General features: G+C 37.7%; 1 protein-coding gene across 6 annotated transcripts in view; it reads left to right on the top strand.

Annotated features, from left to right (window-relative positions):
• The window catches only part of sctr (secretin receptor), a 45,930-nt gene that overhangs the window by 2,610 nt on the left and 23,710 nt on the right, over window positions 1-19,610 (top strand). For 4 of the 6 annotated variants that reach the window (XM_069935260.1, XM_069935265.1, XM_069935264.1 and 1 more), the window contains exons 2-5: window positions 1,162-1,307; window positions 3,846-3,936; window positions 5,200-5,317; window positions 13,981-14,088. In XM_069935260.1, coding sequence (XP_069791361.1) covers window positions 3,892-3,936; window positions 5,200-5,317; window positions 13,981-14,088 — 271 coding nt within the window. In that variant the 5' untranslated portion in view covers window positions 1,162-1,307; window positions 3,846-3,891. Of the gene's footprint in view, window positions 1-764; window positions 1,075-1,161; window positions 1,308-3,845; window positions 3,937-5,199; window positions 5,318-13,980; window positions 14,089-19,610 lie in introns of those variants that run through there. The other 2 variants (XM_069935263.1, XM_069935266.1) reach the window with 2 other exon arrangements.

Genomic DNA, 19,610 nt, shown 5'->3' with positions numbered 1-19,610 from the left:
GATGGAAGGGACATCTGTCACTGTGTTAGTCATTCTAGAATCTTTTGATGATATAACATCTCTTTTGACTAGTGGAATTGACTCTGTGTTGGTGTACGGTGCAGAAATATGAATGGAGGCTGTGTGTCTGTTGCGCAAGATGACCGAGCTCAATTTCTCATTCATTGCCAAGTTAGTCACACAGTTCCTGCCCTGTTGGACCCACCAAACAAGCTTCTACAGAAAGAAAACACTGACTTGATGACAGGTTTAAATATCGTGGCTAGTGCAACAGCTTCTGTACAGAAACTACATTGTTTAATAAGGTGTGGGACATGGCCACGGCTGCCAATGCATCACTGAGATCCACATTCCCCAAACGGAGATGCAAAGTGGACACAAATTATGGATGATTATGTCGTTATGGGAACTAAAGGAGATAGGGATGATGACAAAAAAAAACAGAACTTCAGAGACTGTACTAAAACGCTATTGATTCAGTGCTTGAAGAGATGGATCACAAATTCAATGAGCACAACTCACAGTTGGCTAGTGCACTTGTTGCGCTGAATCCAGAAAGTGATACATTTCTTGATGTAATGGCTGTGAATCATATTATGGACTCGTTATGGTCGCCTATAATTGAGACAGAGTTCAAAGTTGCTAAACAGTTTTTCAGCTCACAAAAACAGTCACAGCCAGTCGAGGGGGTAGGGTCAGTGCCAGAACGAATATTAGTGGGGGGGGGGGAGCACAGTGGAATGCACATAAACTCTCCCAGTGGGGGGAGTGCTATTGGATGCCAGGACCTAACTGTTGTAAATAATTGTTACTGATTATTTTTAAAACTCCTGAACTATTTGAAGAATTATTTAAAAGAAGCCAAGTTTAAATGACAGTTTGCAGCACTCCAAATGCCTGTTTGAAAGATTTAAATTCAGCAAGGTATGATTTTATCACTCCTGCTAAGTATACACCTGAGATTGTCTGATCTCGGAAGTTAACCATGCTCAGGACTAGTCAGTACTTGGAGGGAGACTGCCTAGGAACATCAGGTGCTGTACACTGGACAAAGAGGCGACTCTTTGCGTTATGGTAAATGAAAGTTAAAGAATTTCTTGCATATTTCATTCTAAATGTAGCATTATGTGACAATAATGGAACCTTTACCTTTATCTTTAGTTCTACCGGTGGTAAGATTGATACCACAACTCCTGGAGATGATGACTTGCTATTGGTATCAACAACTATGTCGCCCAATACCGAAATGCTTTGAAATAACAAATAAAATCAAGTTTCCCACCGATTGAGCTGCTGTCTGTTTTGGGGTCAGTTATTTTGTTTTCATTCTGGCTAATTTTTCTCATTTTTGACTTTTATGCTTTTTTTAAAATTGTGTAATTTTAATGACTGACTCAATATTTTTGGTGCATTTCCAGATTTAAAGTTGCCTTCCCTGACCTGAAATACATCATCATAGTTTTTTGGAAGGAATATGGTTGATCTCATTGCTTGAACTTTTTCTGTGGATTATTTTTGATAAATTATCATCAGTTACGTTCATACATTGTCCATTACATATTTCAAGCAGAGACAATCAAAAACTTAAATTACATAATGTCTGTTCTAGTATTTATTTAGTTTATAGTAGCCCACCATTCAACCACTGACACACCGTTCCTGCCCTAAACATTCCTCCCCTCACCTTAAAAACGTGTCCTCTAGTATTGACTTGCTCACTGGGGAAAAGATGATGGCTGTCCACTCTGACTATATCCCTCATAATCTTATACATCTCTATGAAGTTGCTTCTCATTCTCCATCGCTCCAGAGAGGATATTCATTGCCCTCTTGTCTACCACATTCCTCATTTTGATTTTAATTTTTCTTCTTAGCATACAAGTCTGAAGTAGAATATCAGTTTTGGTAACTGATATACCACAGCGTGGGAAATAGTTTTGTTTAAGAAAGCTTGAAATGTTTGCAATTTGTTGGGAACATGTTTTGCTGTATTAGATATAGTTTTAAGCACTCTCGCTGATGACAGGGAACCTCATCTATTGTAATTAAAATTTTAACTACAGGAATTTATTTCTGCACATTGCAACACAGCAGCACATAATCACATTTACTACAATGAATGTGAAATTGACTGTAATTTGATGGCTGTGGGAGAAATATTTGCTCCTCCGATTTCATCTGCAAAAAAAAAATCATTTCTTTTTTGTCCCAATATCGTACAAACCGAGGCTATTATTGCGACAGCGTGGAATTTGACAAGAAGGGGAATGCACGGAAGAATTCATGTGCCCCTGCTTCTGGTCTTTCCAGAGGATCAAGGTCTTCGTTTGGCACCTTGCTGTCGGCAAATGTGCTCCAATCTAATGTGCATTATTGTACAGCTGAATTTTGGACTGGTTAGTGGAGCGGCAGAAGAATACATGGATGAAACACAACAGAGAACTCATAGATAAACGGGGCAATGCTTAAAGCCGCTTTCAGGTGCATTCTCTGCCAAGAATGCGGATGCAGACCTGTGGAATAGCCGTTCAGATGGCAGCCCTGAAAGCACTGCGCTGTCCACCTGAAAAGGGATAGCTGCAGGAGATGCGCCTTGGAGCGCACTCTGGCTCCTGTCCCTTCGGGATGTCGGGACAGGGGCAGCCGACGTGGTATGTCAGGGCTGAGGCGGCCGGTGTGGGAAGTCAGGGCTGGAACAGCCTGCGCGGGACATCAGGGATGCGGCGGCCGCCGCGGGACATCAGGGCTGGGCTGGAGCGGGCAGCGTGGACGCCCCAGCCCTGACAGCCGGGAGTGGGGGGAGGGAGGGGGCGCAGCAGGGAGGGGGGGGGGGTATCAGGCGCTCGCCCGCTGATTGTCATCCCCTGAGCTTAGGGGGACTTCAGTGTTCAGGCGATTATCCGTCTCGGAGGAGCCTCCTGCTCTTTCAGATGGCCTCCCGACAGCCGCATAGGGGTAAAATATGCGGCTTTATATCGGGGTATTTTGGCCAGCTGAAAGTGCCTTAATATTATACTAATGTTAGCAGCAGGCTGAGCTGCGTGTTTCCTGAGATCTAACAAATATTAAAGATCGATTTTACCTTCACATAATTTTTCGATTGGTATACAAAAAAATGGATAATATAACTCAAAATAAGAAGCGTTAATATTATTAAATACCCAAACAAATTAAAATTACACTACAGATTAAAATGCAACTGTCGGGAAGCAGAGTAATATATTGAATATATTATAATATAGAAGTATATTGAGAAGTCCAGATAAACTGAAATGATTGAGTTTGCCCCGAGCAGGGTTCCTCCTCTCACTCCTGCCCCCATGCTTGGCGAGTAAAGGACAATAAAATCACTCAACCCCTCAGCCCAAACACGAGCTCATCCTGCTGGAGCATGAGCTTGTCCGAATCTTGATCATTGCAACAGGTCGCAGTGACGTGTCAGATCAGCGTGAGCGTTGCATTGTCGGGACTTTGGAGCCAAGAAACGTTCGACACATCCAAGTCTTCTTCGAACTGTGTGATCTCCGACTTCGAGGTATCTCCGCTATGATCTTCAGAAGTCACGTCCTGGATGATAAATCTTGTTGGATGTTGTAGTGACCGAATTGCGATATTGCAAGGGGTGGGAGGGGGACTCATAAAACCAGAAACGGGTCAAGCAGCGTCCCGTGGAGTCGAGATCCCGAATCGGGATACGGAGAAGTTTCCTTCTTGACAAGAAAGGATTTCAAGTGAACTATCGGCGAACGCAGGGTTTTGTTTTACTTGAAGGGTAGGATGAATTTATTAATCAGAATTTTTATCGGCAAGGTTAACCAGCCATGGTCAATCTATTTGATTTCTAGGCGGCGAGAACCCTGGGATCCTATCTTCTGGAGCGTGTCCACCACCATGAGGGTCTTTCTCATTTTAATGTGCCTGGACACTATCGTTTCAGTAAGTAAATTGTTTAGCACTGGATTTAGATGAATATCATGTCCTAATGTTTTCATTGATTTGCTCAGATAGGAAAAAAGAGTCAGAATTGTAGATATATTTAGTTGAATACCGAATTTGATTTGGGATGGTTGCAATTCAAACGTCCATTCACGTTGGTCCAGTGAATAGGAACATTGTGTGCCTCGATAAACTTCAATTACTGAACTTCCAGAAAAGAAGACCAACCAGTGTCGGTGATCACTGGACAGCGCTTTTTTTTCCAAAATCTTTGCTTCCTGAAAAAAATATTTGGAATTATGACAGACAACTTCAAACTGAACACAAGAAATATTTTCAGATTTGCTGCATCACATCCGAATTTGGGGAAATACTAAATGAACTTAGTTGAATTTAACAGGTTTGATTGCATAATGGTGCTGATTTTGCATTCGTCCACTGACCGAAAAATTTTTGGCCACTGATTTTTGTTTGTTCTCAGTGTCTGATACCTTCGGTGTCATTATCCAACAATAGTCGACCCTGATACTGCTTTTCTGTGGTGCTAATGTCCTGGTGATACCTTTCAACATATTCGTCACTGACTGCACCAAGATCAGAAGTCCTCCACATGTGAATGCAAAAAAAAACCCCAAGTTTTCAAAGACCTGTTACACTTCATGATTTTGTATGTTTGACATAGACTTAAAATATGGCAGAAAATCACAAAATAAGTTATATCTAAAAAAGGGTACATGATTGGAAAATGGTACGGTGATTTTCATGATCAGCAGCTCAAAATCTATAAAATACACCCCAAAGTGTTCAGGAGGCAAAATCTTCGTTGTCCAGTGTTATTAGTCCATATGACTGACTCAGGATGGCTATTTTGATAACCTTCATCTGGTCACTGGTATAAAATGTTCATTTGATTTAGGTTCTGAGGATGTGTCCCGGACCCAAAAAAATTAAATTATTTCTTTTTCCACAGATGTCTCTTGGAAACCTCAGTGCTTTGAGCATTTTTTTCTTTTGTTTACTTGATTTAAATCTGCTAAAAATCCATGTTGGTGAAATAATACCACATATAAGAGAACGATCGTATGTACACTCAACAGGGCAGCCAAACGGGTGTGCTGGTCCAGACTACTTCAATTTACTTTGATCACAATGACTCCAGTTACTGGCTAATATGCATGGATTTGAAATGGGGAAATAGTCAATACCAGCATTTACCTTAATATTTAAAGGCTCTATTGGTATTTAATTTTAATTTTACCTTAGGTAAACAACAACCACCAGAAATGTAATATACTGAATATTCTACAAACAGAGAAGGAACATTGCCTTGAGACCTTGGCAAGCAATATCAATGTTTCTGAAATGGAGAATCATAAAGCAGGTAGGAATTCATGTCCAGAATGGAATGGGTAATATTTCATTTGGCAGTTCAATAAAATGTTTGATTGAAACTTTGACTTGCAATGTAGAGCTCTCATAAAATATTTTGTAATGTTCGGAAGAATATATTTTTTTATCTTTGAAAGTACCATTGAATACATTTTTCATTTCATTGAAAAGGTATGATTCTGGCACACAAATATGTAAGATTTGCCTGATTTTCCTCTTTGTATTATTTTAATAATAACCCTAACATGTATATTTGAATCTGTTAATGATGCAATTCAAAGCTCCAGAAAGTTTTTGTGTCAATGTCACATTGTTACATCTGTAGCTTCATAATTCTTTACAAAATTCCAAAGCAAATATAAACAGGACATATGGTGAAACTCCTCAGTATATGATTTGTATCTCACTGCACTTTTGGATAAAGATTATAGGTTAAACAGCGAACATGTACAGTATGTTCTGCCAAAATATTTTCTCTTTTTGAAAGAAATATCTCAAGTAATACAATGAATAAAAAAAAAATCATCTTAATACATGGAAGTAAATCATAAAAATCTTTAGACACTGTGGTTGAAGTAAAAAAAAACACAAAATGCTGGAGAAGCTTTATGTAGCAAAGATAAAGATACATAATGGACATTTCGGGCTTGAACCCTTCATCAAAGTATGAGAAAATGCTGGCAGGCCTCCGAATATGGGGGGCGGGGAGGCGGGGGGGGGGGGGAAGGGGAGGGTGGTGGCAAAGGCAGGAGATGATGGGTGGAGAAAGAAGGGAGGGGACAGTAGCAATGAGGGTGGGTAGAAGAAATGGAAAGACAGGAAAAGGGGGGAGGGGAAAGAAAAGGTAAGCAGGTTTAATGGAAAGCAGTAAAGTCAATGTTAATGCCATCTGGCTGGAAAGTGGTCAGACAGAAGGTAAGGTGTTTTTTCTTAATAAATGGTGACAGTCTAGTATGACTAAGATTACCAGAGCAGCAAAACACTTTCTGTGGTTAATTAATAATAAATTTTACAATGAAATTGTTCAATAAGTAATTATTGGGCATATTTAACTATTATATTAAAGCAAGGTAAGCACATGAATGAATGATAATGATTTGCATGTGCCGTAGGAAATGCAGATTTAAATAGTAATTGAGGCAGCTGCCCTTTATTTAATTCATTTTATGAAAAGCATCTGTTATATTAAAAATAATCACAAAAAAATCAAATATCCCACATTGCATCTTATGTGGGTTAATTTTATTGATTTGACTGAATGAATACGATCTTTTTTCATGTCATGAAGTTTTGTGTTTGAACTGTACACTAGGATTTCTATATAATCAATGTGACAGTATAGTTCACTGAGAAGCACTCTTCTTTTAATTAAACAATAGACTGAAACTTAGCCAAATGAAATTTTAAAAGCCTCATAGTAGAATTAAACTATAATTTGATACTGATTTTTAAAATTTTTTGATATACAGCATGGTCCATGAGCCCATACCACCCAATTGACCTACAACCCCTGTTCATTTTGAATGGTGGGAGGAAGCCCACGCAGACACAGGAGAATGTACAAACTCTTTACAGACCGCACGGGATTGAAACCCCTGTCCCGATCCCTGGCGTTGTAACAGTGTTGCGCTAACAATTACACTAATCGTGATACCCCAATAAAATACTCTAATAAAATTCAATAAAACTTATTTATCTTTGCAAAATTGAAAGGGGAATGAGATGAAAGAGGCAGCTCAGATACCACAGAATGCAGTAAACAATAAGAATGTCAAATACTGCCAATGAGAACTGATATAGACAATGTTAAGTGTTTCATATGAGAAGACAACGTGAACAACTGGAGTATTCCATAAATAGTTTTGAAGTAACTAAATTTAAAATGGAATATTAATCAACAGTATTCAATAGATTCAACTACTGTAGTGCAGCAAAGATAAAAATTCTATTTGTATTGTATTTCAAACATGGTTAAGCACTCCAACTCACTTCACATGGTGATAAAGAAACAAGGTTTGATACCGAACCAAGTAAGAAAATAATAGGACAGGTAGCCATGATGAAATAGATTGGAAATTGAACTACAAAGCAATTTTTAAAAATTTAATTTAAGAAGTAATCAGACTGTACAAGACACTGGGCCTAACTTTGATTATTTTTCCAGATCTACCTACCAAAAAATTTTAAAAAACAGCAGTGCAGAAATGAGCCTTTCAGCAATCCAGATTTCATGGCTCAGAATTAAATGTAGCTTAGAGTAACATTACTTTTCAGCTCAAAAAAAGACATTTGGGAAGTCATATTTTGGAAGTACGGAAGGCCATAGATGCCTTGAAAGAGTCGAGCTAAAGGCACAAGTTTATAATGAGAGAAAAGAAATTTGAAGGAGATCTGAGGGGTATGTTTTTCACACTGACGGTGGTGAAAATCTGGCACTAGTTGGCAAAGTAGGTGGTGAAGGCGCATACGGTTACAATGTTTAAAAAGTATTTGGATGGACGTAGATAGGAAAGACATACCTGTAGAGGGATACGGGCTTAAATGTGGCTAAATAGGACGAGCATACATAGGCATTAGAGTAAACATCAACCATATGGACCAAAGGGATGGTTCTACACAATTCTATGATTCATTGGTATGAGAAAACAATTAAATTGTAATTAAACAGAGAAATTAAACTGTGGGAGCAGAACAAAAAGGTTAAATTTAGGGTGGATATCTGAAAATAATTTTTACAGTGTCTAAAGCTTTGACGAGGTGTCTGCAAATGGAAATGAAGGTGAAAACCACAGAATGAGTTAAGGAATAACAGTTTCAGTGATATGGCAATGTAGGATCTGAAGAATTAAAATGTACCAAATAAATTTGCATATATGTACTTATTTTGATATTATTGAGGTATGATATCCATTAAAAAATCCCCCTTCAATAATAATGAACTAAAATAAAGCATTTTAAACACAGAAATGCTGGAGGAACTCAGCAGGTCACAAACCATCTATAGGAGGTAAAGATATATAACCTACATTTCAAGCTTGAGCCTTGTTGAACCAAAAGTAGTTGGCCTCAACAGCAACAACAAGTCGCACTACAGAGAAGAGATGGAAAATCTCATGAAATGGTGCAAGAATAACAAACTGGGTTTGTGGGCTTCAGGAGGACCAGGGACAACCACCCTTCACTACACATTAATAGCTCAGTAGTAGTGAGAGTAGAAGGCACCAAGTTTCTCAGACTCCACTTAAGAAGTGACCTATCCTGGACACACAAAATAGCCTCACTTACGGAAGGCGCAACAGCAACTGCACTTCCTGAGATGACTAAGTCAGGCTCCCTTCTCCCCATCGATGTGATCTACCAGGATCATTGTACGAAGAGGGCTCGCAAACTTGTTGAGGATCCCTATCACCCTGCATGCAGCATCTTCCATCTATTCCTGTCAGGGAAAGAGATACAGGAATATCAAAGCCACCAGGCTGTGAAACATCTTCCCATGGGCAGTGAGACTGCTAAACGATTGATGAACTGCTCATACAAATCTCTAAAACTTCATTTCACAATATTGATTTATTTTTATATATGTGTATATGTACTGCATATATATCATTTTCCCATATATATATGTTATGTTTCAATGTATGTTTGCATGCTTTTGCACCAAGGAATGGAGAATACTGTTTTGTTGGCTTTTACTTAGAGAATCAGATGATAGTAAATTTGAATTTGAACTTGAACCTCCTATGGACACTGCATGACCTGGTGAGTTGCTCCAGCATTTTTGTATTTTTATCATAATCACAGCGTGTGCAGAGTTTTGTGTTTCACTAAGGTGGCACAGTTGGCATAGCTGCCTTTACAGAGTCAGTGATCAGGACCAGGGTTTGAATCCCGCGCTGTCTCTAAGGAGTTTGTACATTCTTCCCATGTTTGCTTGGGTTGACACCAGGGGCTCCAGTTTGAAACATACCAGGGGTGTAGGTTAATTGGGTGTGAATTAGGTGGCCAGACTCATAGGATGAAATGGCCTGCTACCATTCTGTTTGTCTAAATGAAATGTTGAACAAGCGAATAGCTCCATGAGCTATTGCATATTGTTATCGATCAGCCATTCTCAGTGGAGGCCACAACATATTTAAGAGCGGGGGTCTACAGAGTGAAATCCTTAATAAGGGAGGTCCAGAAAAGGGATGGATCAGTAAGTTTGCAGTCTACGTGGTTGGAGGTGTTGTGGATAGTGTTGTGGATAAAACAGAAGATTGTCTTAGGTTACAACAGGACATCACTATCCAAATTAGAGCCTGACATCAGGAACATTACATTCAAGGATCTCACTAACATTTTTTATTTTATAAGAATTATTTTTTAAAGTTCTTTTTATTAAATTTTCACATCCCTGAGTGTATGCTTAAGATTCCCTAATAACTCATTGGGTAGAAACCATTGCACTCTAAACATCTTGTAAAAATTTTTTGTAATGTGCAAATACATGTTTTCTTCTTTCCTACATCTTTTTAAAAAATTTTATTTATTTTTCACACTATGAACCATACTGACCAAAATACACACATTTCCCTCTTGAATATACACAGTGTCATTTTCTCCCCTTTTCCCCCCTCCCATCCTTCCCTCCTTCACCCCACCTCCCCACCCACTCAAAGTTTAACATATATGATACATTAAACCCATTAAACAATGTCATCACACAATGAAAAATAAACAAGAAATTTGTGTCTTCTACTTTTACATACTGGGTCAGTTCATTTCGTCTTCTTCTCCTTCTGTCATTTTAGGTGGTGGAGGTCTGTGGTAGGACTTCTCTGTTGTGTTCCATGTATGGTTCCCAAATTTGTTCGAATACTGTGATGTTATTTCTTAACTTATATGTTATTTTTTCGAATGGAATACATTTATTCATTTCTATGTACCATTGCTGTATTCTCAGGCTATCTTCTAATTTCCAGGTTGACATAATACATTTTTTCGCTACAGCTAAGGCTATCATAATAAATCTTTTTTGTGCTCCATCCAAATTGAGTCCAAGTTCTTTACTTCTTATGTTACTTAGAAGAAAGATCTCTGGATTTTTTGATATGTTGCTTTTTGTGATTTTATTTAATACCTGGTTTAGATCTTCCCAAAACTTTTCCACTTTCTCACCTGCCCAAATTGCATATACTGTTGTTCCTGTTTCCTTCTTACAGCGAAAACATCTGTCTGATACTGTTGGGACCCATTTATTTAACTTTTGGGGCGTGGTGTACAGCCTGTGTAACCATTAATATTGTATCATGCGTAACCTCGTGTTTATTGTATTTCTCATAGTTCTGGAACTTGTTTTCTTTTCACCTTATGAAACATAAATATTTTTTAATGTTTTTATGTAGTCAGCTGGTGAGAAGTACAGAAGAAACAAACTAAACTTGACTGCTTCACAGGGAAGGGGCCATAACCAAAAAAGGGTTGAGAATAGATGTTATAGATATTGCCTTTGAGTATGACAACAGACGCTGATAAATAAAGAGGCATGCTGAGATTTTACTAAAATATTTTAAATTAGATGTCAAATGATATTTCCTTGATCAGTGAAAAGAAAATAAATTTGTGCCATTTAAAAAATACTTGAATAATTAATTGTAAATTTTCCAAAACAGGACAAATGCATGTCAGAATTAATTAATAAAGAATACATTCATAGTGGTCTTTTCAAAACACGAAAGTATTCCTTATATGTTTTAGGCTTCCAAATAGCACATAATCTCTATAATATCCTCCCTAAACTGAAAATGATAGCAATAAATTTTACAATCTTCTAACTTTATTTTTATTATCTGAATTCTTCATCATTTCAGATAATCAACTCTCTATATTTCTTCAATAGACCTTCTTTAGTGTTTCATATATTTATGAGGAATTATTCAAATGTAATAGAAACAAATGTGTTCTTTTTTTAATTGACAATTGAGATGTATAAAAGCTTACATAATTGGAACAACTGCAACATTTCATATAGTAAGAAATTAATTTTATGTTGGAGACTTAATTTTATATGGGCTACAATCTATATGAAAAAATATATTTTTTTGAATATTTTATTTAAAATTTTCCAAACATTTAATTAATAAACAATTATATAAAACAATAAGAATTTAAATTGAAGTTTCAATCATTACATGATGGTTATAACCCCTCCCATGCCCTCCCTCTCTAACCCCCACCCCCAAAGAAATTTATATGTAAAAAAGGATATATGGTAATATAAAGTAAAGAAAAGGAAAAAATAGCTTCATGGATTGCTCGGAGGACCACTTTCCAACACACAGGACCCCAGCAAGATTTATCTGATCAATTTAGGAAAGAAAATCAACCTATGCCTCAAGAGTCTGGGACAACACCACTACATATTTATACTTAAAATCTGCATATATGGGCTCCAAATTTGCAAAACTATACCATATTCATTTCTCAAATTATATGTAATTTTCTGCAAGGGTATACAGCTTTGAATTTCTGCATTCCATTTTTCCATACCCAAGTGTGAATCTGATTTCCAGGTCACTGCAAAGCACATCCTTGCCACCGCTAATGCTATTTTAACAAATTTCATTTGGTATATTGATAGTTTCACCTTTCCCAAGAAATTTCCTTGCATGTTTATTTAATTCTTATTTTTAAAAAATATTTTATTTTTTTTCCAGAAATGTAATTAATAAAGAATTATACAATAAAATAAATATTTAAACTAAAGAAAATTTCATTTGTTACATGATGGTTATAATCTCTCCCCTTCCTCCCCCCTCCCAATCCCTCCCTCCCTCCCCTCCTTAAGAAAAATAGCATATGAATATTAAAAGTTATATATAGTATAAAAAGAAAGAAAAGAGAAAGAAACAGTGTAGTATCATGGATTTCCCAGGTATCGCCGCACAACAAACTGGAACTCAACAGATTTTATATGTACATTTTGATTAGAAGAAAGAATATTAACACAGGTCTTAAGAAGCTGGAAGAACATTCTACATATTTATACTTAAGCTTTGGATATAGAGCTCCAAATTTGCAAAATTTATAGGATATTTATTTCTCAAAGTATACGTAATTTTCTCTAAGGGAATACAGCTTTGACTTTCTGCATTCCATCTTCCCATATCTAAATATAAATCTGATTTCAAAGTCACTGCAAAACATTTCCTCACTAATGCCAATGCTACTTTAACAAATTTCAGTTTTAATTTAGGTCTTGCTCCCTCTATATTTCCCAGTAGAAATATATCTGGGTTTAATGGAAGTACTAATACTTGTTCTAAGAAGCTTCATACATCTGCCCAAAAAGGTATCACCTTCGAACATGACCAGTTGAATGCAAAAAGGTACCTGTCTCTTCACCACACCTAAAACATTGGTCTGATTCATCTGATTTCATTCTATTCAATTTTTGTGGTGTCAAATACAACTGATGTAAAACTAGTCTATATCTTATATTTGTCATGCTACCCCGACAGAGATCTGACCATCATTGCTCATCAAATGTAATATTCAGAATCTGCTCCCATTTCTGTTGAGTAGCTTCTTTTTTTAAAATATTTTATCTTTGATTTTTTTTCAAAAATATACATAGTAACATTTTAAGATACAATATATTAAACTTTTTCTTACAAACACAAGAACAAAACAAAACAGCCCCTTCATTCCCCCTCCCCTCCCCTCCTTCCATACATACAGAACCATTCACCATCAGAGCTTACATATATTTAAAATATATAGAATACAGTTGGAGAAACTATGTTTTGTATGTATTGTAGTGGCCTGAGGCCCGCGCCTCGGGCCGACACAGGTAATGGCTGTTGAACGTGATGACTGGCAAAGCATCGTGTGGGCTGAAACACCTGTTTCCATAGGCCGCCAGCAGAGCAGTGAAACTGGCCAATCGCCGCCAGTGGATTGCAGGGGCCCCAATCGGGGCCTGGGTATCTGAGGTAACCAATCGGCAGCCGACCCACTCAAGCCACGCCCTGGGAGTGATGTGGCTGAGCTGACTATAAAAGGCAGAGCTGCCACTGAATAAACTCAGTGTCGTGTCTTTCTTCTGTGGATTCGAGCTGCAGCCTTAGGGCCACAACTGAGAGCTATAACCTAGCTGTAGCTACAGTGGCGACCTCGACTAGTCCAAACCTGAGGATGGAAGAGAAACCTACGATGAATGCCGTAGCATTGAACCTGCCGGGCTTCTGGACGTCACAACTATGGGTGTGGTTCCATCAAGCCAAGACACAGTTCTCCATTCGATGAATCTCCCCTGACGACACACACTACTACTTTTGCTTTCCTCCCTGTAAATTCCAATGCAAAATAATAAGTTAATATTTTTGCCAATTCCTTGTTATTGCCTGCAGTACTGTTCTGTCTACCTCCTAATGGCCCTCTTCTCTATTTATTGATGTGCCTGTATTTATTTTGCTTTATTTCCTTGATTTTTTTTTAACTTCCTATTTGCCTTATCCTTGTTGGAATTTTTCCAACATAATGGGAGAGATTGATGTTCCTCAAACTGCAAAAAATACATTCCCTTGTCTGCTTTAGCTACGTATTTTGTACAATGAATATCATAGAAATTTAAAGGAAAATAAAAATTTTTAACTCCTGTTTTTACTGCCACAGACTGTGCTGGAATGTGGGATAACTTGACATGCTGGCCCTCATCATTATTGGGAAAGACTGTCGCTGTACCCTGCCCCAAGATGATTTATGTTCTGACTCAGAAAGAAGGTAAATAAAACAATGACAAAGGAGGAGCATTCATTGTGTGTTCTCCAATTTTCTTCTACAAAAATTGCGCCCAGTTTCATTCCCGAGGTACTAAATGAGAAATCCACTTTATTTTCAGATACTCCTCTGAAAAATATCTATTATTTAGTTATATTTTAAATTAGGAGAATACCTGGCATTGCCCGGGAAATAAAACATTACGTTGTTGACTTCATGATCGAAACAAAATACCCAAAAAAACTTCATGATAATTCTGTATAAGTATATTTTTTCAAACATAACATTTATATTCTTTGTAATTGAGACATGCAGTTCAAACAAAGTTGACTTCTGGCAAAACGAAGACAAATAATTCTCAGCTAAGGGCTCCATAATAAACAATGTTCTCGGTGTTTCCACCTGAAGCATTTACATAAAGACTGTTCTGGCTTCCAACACGTGAACATCCAACATAGAGCTGCCATGGGAAAAGCAGGGCTCTTCCAAGTCAACGCCTCACCTTGGGATTTGTTGATGGACATGGTGAAGCTCAGGTTTATGGGAAATTGAAGTTTCTTGAACTCAAATGACATATCAGTGGGAATGTTGATGTATTGCACTATAACTAATTGAGGTGTCCCTGGTACAAGTTCAATTTTTTTTGAACTTTTGAATTTCATATGACCTTAAAGGTTAAAATCATTGTAGTCATGCCATTCAGCATTAAATGTGACCACAATTACAGTAAACTGTAAATGCAAGTCAGTGCTAGTAAAACTTCAGTGTTAAATTCAATGTTGTCATGACATTCAGCTTCAAATGTTACCCCTACTGAACCTCCTTGGATATTTCTATAATGCTCCATATTGATATGCATGGAGAACAGACAAACAGACATACATGCACAGATATAGATTAGATTATTCTTGCAGGTGATGTATTGTTACTATGTCTCAAAGGTGTACCCCGTTGTTGTATATATCATTAAATGTATTGAATAACACAGTTGACAAACTCAGTTACAGGTAGTCAGTAAATTTTACTAAGGAACTAGTAGCCTCACCATAATTAATCAAGTTATTCAAATGCATTTTTCCCCAAATTGATGGAGACAGTTCACCTCCACTCTCAATAAACTGGGTATATCTCAACAAAATATGAAATACATAGAGGCAAAATAATCCTCAACGATGGATGTGATTGCTGTTTGTGGCAAGAGATATAAGGAAAGTGAGTGTCTGGAGCTTGTACGGTTCTTTATAGCCAATAGAAGACATGATTGCTGGTGGAGGCAGGAGGTGTAAAGGTGATTTTGCTCTGAAGCTAATAAAAGGAAAAAGAAATTCAAGTGGAGTAGCCATTCTGGAGTGGCCACAGTAGGACCGGCCAGTGTGTGAGGATTTGGCTTGAGATATTTTGGCGAGCAGAGGCTGAGTTAGGACTTTGAAGCTCAGTAGGCAGGATGGCAGTCAGTCATTGGAATGCTCCTCCGCCAGATGCCATAAGTCAAGGAAAATGTAAAAACACAATGCTGGAAAAACTCAGCAGGTCAAACAGTGAACTTTATATAGCAAAGACCAAGATATATAATCAACGTTTTGGGCTTAAACCCTTAATTGAGGCTTGACAAAATGTATGCAGGTGTCTGAACAAAATGGTGGTGGCAGGAGGGACTGGGGGAGGAGCACATGTATTCACCCAGAATAGCTTTCTGTTGCTTTCTAGCTCTATGCCATGTACTCACCCAGATTCGCTTCTGCTCCTCCCCTGCCCTCTCCCCACCATTTTGTTAGAGCACCTGTCTACATTTTATCATAACTTGATGAAAGGCTCAAGCTCAAAATGTTGGTTATGTATTTTTATTTTTGCTATTATAAAGGACACTGCTTGACCTGCTGAGTTTCTACAGCATTGTGTTTTTACTTCAACCACGGTGTCTGCAGACTTTCGTGTCTTACTAGTGGGAAGTCAAGGATCCTTGTGCTCTTTCTGCTAAGTTCAATGCACTTCCTCTGGGATGGTGAGGGCATCAGAGATTAGATTTTCACTGAGGTGGTCACACATAAAAGGCAGCTAGCAGATAGATGGGGGTGACCATCAGGAGAGGGAAGGGGGCTAACTGGACAGTACAGAGTTTTCCTTGTTGTCATTCTTCATACTATCAGGTACACTGCTTTGGATACTGGTGGGGGTGGGTTATAACATTTCAGGGGTGACAGCAGCTGTCAGGTCATTGCCAATGTGACTGGCCTTGGAGCTTAGAAGGTAACTGTGCAATAGGGCAATAGTGACGGTAAGGGGACAGACAGGAGATTCTACAGCCACAGGGGTACAGACAGGAGTTTCTGTGGCCATGGAAGAGAGGCTGGGATCAAGAGTTTCCTCCTGGATGCCGAGGTCAAGATGTCACTGAGCTTTTGCAGAACATACCCAAGGTCCCATACCCAACCAACAAATAGGAATTACAGTCCTTCTTAGAACTTGTTAATCACTACTGAAAACATATCCCTAATATATCTACACTATTGCAGCCCGCTGAACCAATTACTCAAGAAAGATCAAACGTGGTATTGGACACAGAAACTAAGAACATAATCAATGAACTAAAGGAAATACTAACATCAACAAATAAGGTGCTGATCCACTATGACCCTAGTAAAGAAGTTACACTAGCCGTGGATGCTTCACCAGTGGGTCTAGGAGTGGTACTATCCCAAATCACAGAAAAAGGTGAGCAACCAGTAGCGTTTATTTCGCGAACATTAACCACAAGCAAACGCAATTACACCCAACTAGAAAAAGAAGGATTGGCAATAACTTTTGGTGTAAAAAAATTTCACCAATATCTTTACGGAAGAAAATTCACCCTGATCACAGACAACAAACCTCTTAGTTTAAACCTGGGGCCACAAAGGTATACCAGTATTAGCTGCAGCCAGAATTCAAAGATGGGCCATGCCTCTAGCAGAGTGTAACTATAATATAAAACATAAACCAGGAACACTCAACAGCCATGCAGATGCCTTATCACACATGGTGCTACCCAAGACAGAACGAGAAGAAATTATTAAATGGAGAGCAGAGGCAGCAGCCGTCAACCAAGAACAACTTCAACAACTGCCCATTATAGCCCAGATGATCACAAAAGAAAGCCGAAAAGAGGCAACATTAAGCAAGATCCTATAGTTCACCCTTAATAGGTGGCCTGAATCTGAAGGCATTCCAGAAGATCTAAAACCTTATCACACATGCTGCTATGAACTATCAGTTGAAGAAGGATGTTTACTATGGGGTACCTGTACAATTATTCCAGCCAAATGGCAAAATGTTATCAGAACTGCACCACCACCATCTGGGAATGATACGAATGAAGACACTGGCCTGGATGCATATCTGGTGGCCCTCCATAGACAGAGACATTGAAACAACAGTAAGGAAATGCAGAGTATGTCAGCCAATGCAGCAAAAACTGCCGCAAGCCAAAGCTAACCCATAGAAATGGCCATCCAAACCCTGGCATCAGATTCATGCAGACTTTGCTGGACCATTCCTGGGGGAGACTTTCCTAATAACTGTGGATGCACACTACAAACGGCCAATAGTTTCACAGCTGAAAAAAACCAAAGCAGATCCCACAATTGACTGTCTATGAGCCATCTTTGCCATTTACGGATTGCCTCAAGAGTTAGTAACAGATAATGGGCCTCCAAACCAGAAATTATGCAGCTTATTTGCTGAGGGTTGGAGCTACACTCACCCAGGCAAATAATGTATATTCTATCGAAGTGCTGGCATGCCTTGTAAACAATACGTTATCTGTGCAACCCTCACCACAAATATGCTGCTGGGCATTAGATACTACTTTGGACTAAAAGATAATCTATAGTTTTCTGTAGTTTACCCTGTTGACCTAAATTTTGCAATAATAAAGTAAAATTAATCCACATATTAAAAAAAATAAAATTTTTAGAAAGAGCTTTTATTTTTACAAACATGTTTCATAACCTCACAAAGATCATTAATAGTTCTCAACAGAAACACTATTTATGAAGTGTATTAACTATTGTTACTTTGGAACTTGACAGGCGGTCAATGCCACTAAATAACAAACAAGTTAATGGTAAGCTCTTCCTTCTCAGATGTTAATAGGGATAAATGTTGGCCAGAAAATGGAAAGAATTGCCTGACTTTACTCTGTCCATGTGAGGGAGCAGATGGGACTTCAGTTTAATTAATCTTCTGAAATGCTTTTCATACTTAGTTTAAGATTTGAATTTCATTTTAGATTATGTATTCGTTTCTGACTGGGTTTTCAATGCAAAACCTGCTTACTCACAGACTTGATTGCTACTACCAAGTCGATGCTGACTTTTAATATCACTTGGCAATATTTAGAAGATTGTGTGGGAACTTGGGTAGCTAATGTAGTAATTTAAAATATATGTATTAAATTTAGTAATTTAATATATATTCTCCCCCTTGTGGTTTTGTATTTTGATGTCTTGATTTCATAAATCAGTTCTATTAAGCAATTTTTAAATACATCTCTTTGGAGTATTTGTGCAAAGTCTAATTATGGACATAAAATATTTCAAGTATTTGGCTTTTAAAATGCGCCAGTTCAACTCTTAAAAGGATAGGGGCAGCAAATGTTATGAGGCGACATTCAATGAACCATTTTTAAAATAATTTTTTAAATTTTTCTCACTGTGAACTATATCAACCAAAATACATACAAACATTTCCCTCTTAAATATAGTGTCATTTTCTCCCCTTTTCCCCCCTACCTTCCCTCCCCCCTTCCCACCCCCCTCCAAAACCAATAAACATTCAACATATACAATACAATAAAACCATTAAAAAATGTCATCACACAATGAAAAATAAACAAGAAAAATGTGTCATCTACTTTTACACACTGGATCAAGTCGTTTTGTCTTCTCATCATTTTAGGGGATGGAGGTCCGAGGCAAGCCCTCTCTGTTGTGTTCCATGTACGGTTTACAAATTTGTTCAAATAATGTGACTTTATTTTTTAAATTATATTTTATTTTTTCCAATGGAATACATTTATTCATTTCCATGTACCATTGCTGTATTCTCTGGCTCTCTTCCGATTTCCAAATTGACATTATACATTTTTTTGCTACAGCTAAGGCTATCATTATAAATCTTTTTTGCGCTTCATCGAGTTTGAGGCCTAATTCCTTACTTCTTATATTACTTAGAAGAAAGATCTCTGGATTTTTTGGTATGTTATTGTTTGTGATTTTATTTAATATCTGATTTAGATCTTCCCAAAACTTTTTCACTTTCTCACATGCCCAAATTGCATGTACTGTTGTTCCCATTTCTTTCTTACAGCGAAAACATCTATCTGATAATGTTGGATTCCATTTTTTTTTAACCTTTGGGGCATGATATATACCCTGTGTAACCAATTATACTGTATCATACGTAACTTTGTGTTTATTATATTTTTCATAGATCCAGAACATAAATTTTCCCATGTTTCATTTTTTATCTTTATGTTTAAATCCTTT

Source organism: Narcine bancroftii, chromosome 4 (genome assembly GCF_036971445.1).
Source record: "Narcine bancroftii isolate sNarBan1 chromosome 4, sNarBan1.hap1, whole genome shotgun sequence".
Classification (NCBI taxonomy): Eukaryota; Metazoa; Chordata; class Chondrichthyes; order Torpediniformes; family Narcinidae; genus Narcine; species Narcine bancroftii.
This window is presented reverse-complemented; position numbering and strand designations above follow the sequence as displayed.